We start from the raw sequence: 3,876 nt of genomic DNA, 5'->3' as shown, positions 1-3,876 counted from the left end.
CTCACGGGCCCAGCCGCTCTGCGGCATGTGGGATCCTCCCGGACCGGGGCACGAACCCGTGTCCCCTGCATCGGCAGGCGGACTCTCAACCACTGCGCCACCAGGGAAGCCCTATGATTGTACTTTTTCTCAACATTGTGTTCAGATTTTCAAGCATATAGCCAAAAGTGAAAGGATTTTAGTGAACATCCATATACACCACCACTAGATTCTACCATTAACATTTTACTGGCTTATCACAGAGCTGTCCGTTCATTCACCAGTTCATCTTATTCTTTGATACATTTCAAAGTATTGCAGACATTAGCACACTTCCTACAAAGTACTGTTGTGTGCTCGTCATTAACCACAGTTCAGTGTTTGTCCAGTTTTTTCTTTTGATATAAAATTAACGTATAAGGAAATCTTAATTATACATTTACTAAATTTTAACAAGTGCATACACATGTGTAACCCCAAATCCTAACAAGATACAGACTATTACCATCACCCCAAAGAGTTCCCTCATGATGTTTTCAAGTAAATTCCCAATCTTACCCTCAGAGGTAACCACCGTTACGATTTTCTAATACCATAGATTAGTTTTGTCTGTTTCAAAATTTTATATAAATGGGATATATACTCTCTTGTTCACCATTTAGAAATGTACAACTTAAGTGGGGTTTTTTTAGCATATTTATAATATTGTGCAGCTATACCACTATCTAATTCCAGGACATTTCCATCACCCCGAAAACAAACCTATTAGCAGTCCCTAATTTCTTCTCTCCCCCTTTGCCCTGGAAATTCCTAATCTACTTTCTGTCTTATCCTGAGTTTACTTAAAATCAAGATCTATTAATAAAATGGGCTTTATTGGCTTCATTAAGTGTATAACATAAAATGTATAACGTAAAATAATCTAAATATGGAAGAGGAGGGCTTCCCTGGTGGCGCAGTGGTTGAGAGTCCGCCTGCCGAAGCAGGGGACGCGGGTTCGTGCCCAGGTCCGGGAGGATCCCACATGCCGCAGAGCGGCTGGGCCCGTGAGCCGTGGCCGCTGAGCCTGCGCGTCCAGAGCCTGTGCTCCGCAACGGGAGAGGCCACAACGGTGAGAGGCCCACGTACCGCAAAAAAAAAAAAAAATTGTAAATATGGAAGAGGCATAGCTTTTCGTTGTCGACGATGACCGTTTATTATAATGGAGTCGTAAACGCTCACATGCAGGGTCTACCTGTGGGCAGTTGTGGTTCCTAGAGCAGAGCTGTGGAGGACAGAATGCTGAGCTAGATGTCACAGACACAGAGGGGCAAAAGCAGACACAGCCTCGAGAGGGCGCCTTAGGGACTGAGAGTATGTGTCTCTGAAATGCTGGGCGGAGTGTGAGGGGAAGGGCAGAGCTCAGGAAAGAGTAGCAGTCATGGCCCCAGCAGCCCAGAAACAGGTGGGCTCAGACCGGTGTCTCTGGGAAGTCTGATCCACTCGGTGTGTTTGGTGCAGGGAGCACTGATCTGTCATCGCAGACTGTGAGAGACTGAGCTTTGTAAAGTGACTGTTTTGTATTTGGTTGAAGACATTGAATCAGGGACTGGGACCTAGGTCCTCACGCTTTACCATGATCTTTCCACTATACCATGGTTCATTTTCTGTAAATAAAAATGCAAATAAACTTGGACCTCTATGAGCTCCTTCAAGGCCAATTAACAAGGTCAGGCGTGGGCAGTGGATTTAACAATGAACAGAAACCCTCTGATAGAATAAGCCACTTTAAATGTTTGGAAGAAAACTTAAGCAGTTAATTTTATAAATTCCTCAGTGTGCTTCCTTTAACTCCCAAATATTTATTAGACTTAGTTCAGAGAGTGCTTAGCTGAAGTTCTTTTCCTCTCTTAATATTGAATGTCTAAATTATTACTGTGTCACGTTATAATTCATGTGACTTGTGTTAGGATTCCGATGCGACACCGTGCAAAACCCCGAAACAGCTGCTCTGCCGCCCGTCCACTGGGAACCGGGTAGGGTCGCAGGATGTGTCCTTGGAGTCCTCTCAGGCAGGCGGGAAAATGCAGAGCACCCAGACCACTAACATATCCAACAGCACCAACAAATCCCAGGTGTGTGGAATTTGCGTTTTTGATTGTTAATATTCCGTATAGAATATTTAGAGTTTTGTACATGCATATACATATATACATATGAATTCATACACATTATGGGTTTAAAGAAAGCTCTAGGTTAAAAAACAAACATATTTTGTTCTAAGAGGTGCCAAAGCATGACAGTGCTTCTAGTAACAGGATGTCCTGAGGATCTTTGTGAGACACCATTGTAACATAAACCTTTGTGGGAATCTAGCACCTGGTCCTTATAAGATGTCCCGGCCACCCCACCTTATTAGAGATTCAGCATAAAAAAAATTGCTTCAAGTTATAAAAAGTTTCAGCTGTACTTGAAGTAAACTCACGTGAAGTTTTTGCATGACCTCATTGCAGTGTTGTGCACATCTGGGAATAATATATCCTTTTTTATTTTAAAATTCAATACCTAGTTGCCTCTGTTGAAATGATCAGACAGCAGTCAGCCATGGTCAGCTGATTAGCTTTAGCTTTGACTTAAAAAGGCCACAGAGACACTCTATTGTAAGTTTTTCAGTTGCATGAAATTTTATTCATCATGAGTAATGAATCAAAATGAGGGGAAGAGGTCATTTCATACTAGACTCTGGCCTAAGGCCATCACACCCTCTTCCCAGTACATCAGGGACCCTGGGGGAGGCCCCTTGGCAGTACAGATTGACTGTTAATGTCAGTCACCTCATGTGTGACTTGACTCGCAGAATCCACTTTACCTGTAGTCATGTGCACCAAACACAGACTCGTTTAGAAATGGCAATTAAAGTGACACGTGATAGCAGGAAAGGAGTGGCCAGCTGTGATGACCCCTGACCTGGCAACACACCTGCGTGTGCGACAGCTTCTTCCAGTAATGCCATTTGTTACGTGGTGTATTGGTTGATAGGCTCCTTAAGAAAAGCCTTACGTTCCATATACTCTGTTAAGAAGACAGGGCTTCTTCTTAACAGAAGTGGTCTATGTTTTTTGATATTTAGAAGTTTCAGAGCCCGAGAGAGTTAACCCCTGTAGTATCGTTTTCTGTCTGCTAGATAAGTCAGCGTATTCCTAGTTATGAAAGCTCCCCGAGGTAGGTCTTAGCCAGTGCTCTGTTGAATCTGCGATACTGATGTCTTTTTGACCGCTTTCCTTCTCTGCAGCATGGATCAGCAAGGCTCTTTCGTTCTTCCAGCAAAGGCTTCCAAGGTACAACCCAAACAAGCCATGGTTCCTTGATGACAAACAAACAACATCAAGGCAAATCAAATAATCAGTATTACCATGGCAAAAAGAGGAAACACAAGAGGGACGCCCCCCTCTCAGACCTTTGTAGATAGTCGGCGTTGTACGATGGACTGTCTTCTGTGTGCAATGATCTCATGCTCAGGACAGTTGGATAGGGACTCCTGGGGAACATTCGGGAGCCTTACACTGTTCAGACGTTGATTTAGCAACTGCGTTTTTTCCCAGCTCGCCACGGAATGGATCATGAAGACTGACAACTGCAAAAACAAAAATCAAGCAAAAAAGGGGAAAAAAAAAGGCTGCTCATTTGATAAGTCATATGCTATAACAGGGTCATTTTAAGATTTAAAGCTTGAATGTAAAATAAATCTATTTCTCATTGGCTTTATGCAGAGTTATAGGGAATAGTATTCAGTGTGGGTAGGGTGATAGAAACAAGAAACAACTTCAGAGGATGGGGTGGGGAAGGAAAACACAGGTATCTTATAGGAAGTCCAGATTTCAAAGGGGAAAGTGATCTGTGCATGTTTGTTTTTTTTTA

General features: G+C 43.0%; 1 protein-coding gene across 1 annotated transcript in view; it reads left to right on the top strand.

The window, feature by feature from the left end:
* The window catches only part of TENT4B (terminal nucleotidyltransferase 4B), a 64,918-nt gene extending 61,311 nt beyond the window's left edge, over positions 1-3,607 (top strand). Inside the window, exons 11-12 of the mRNA XM_007459479.1 lie at positions 1,929-2,093; positions 3,251-3,607. Of these exons, the coding sequence (XP_007459541.1) occupies positions 1,929-2,093; positions 3,251-3,427 (342 nt within the window). The 3' untranslated portion in view covers positions 3,428-3,607. The remainder of the gene's footprint in view (positions 1-1,928; positions 2,094-3,250) is intronic.
* The last annotated feature ends 269 nt before the right edge of the window (positions 3,608-3,876 follow it).

Source organism: Lipotes vexillifer, unplaced genomic scaffold (assembly GCF_000442215.2).
Source record: "Lipotes vexillifer unplaced genomic scaffold, Lipotes_vexillifer_v1.1 scaffold342, whole genome shotgun sequence".
Classification (NCBI taxonomy): Eukaryota; Metazoa; Chordata; class Mammalia; order Artiodactyla; family Lipotidae; genus Lipotes; species Lipotes vexillifer.
The sequence above is the reverse complement of the archived record's forward strand: the minus strand, read 5'-3'. Positions and strand labels throughout refer to the sequence as shown.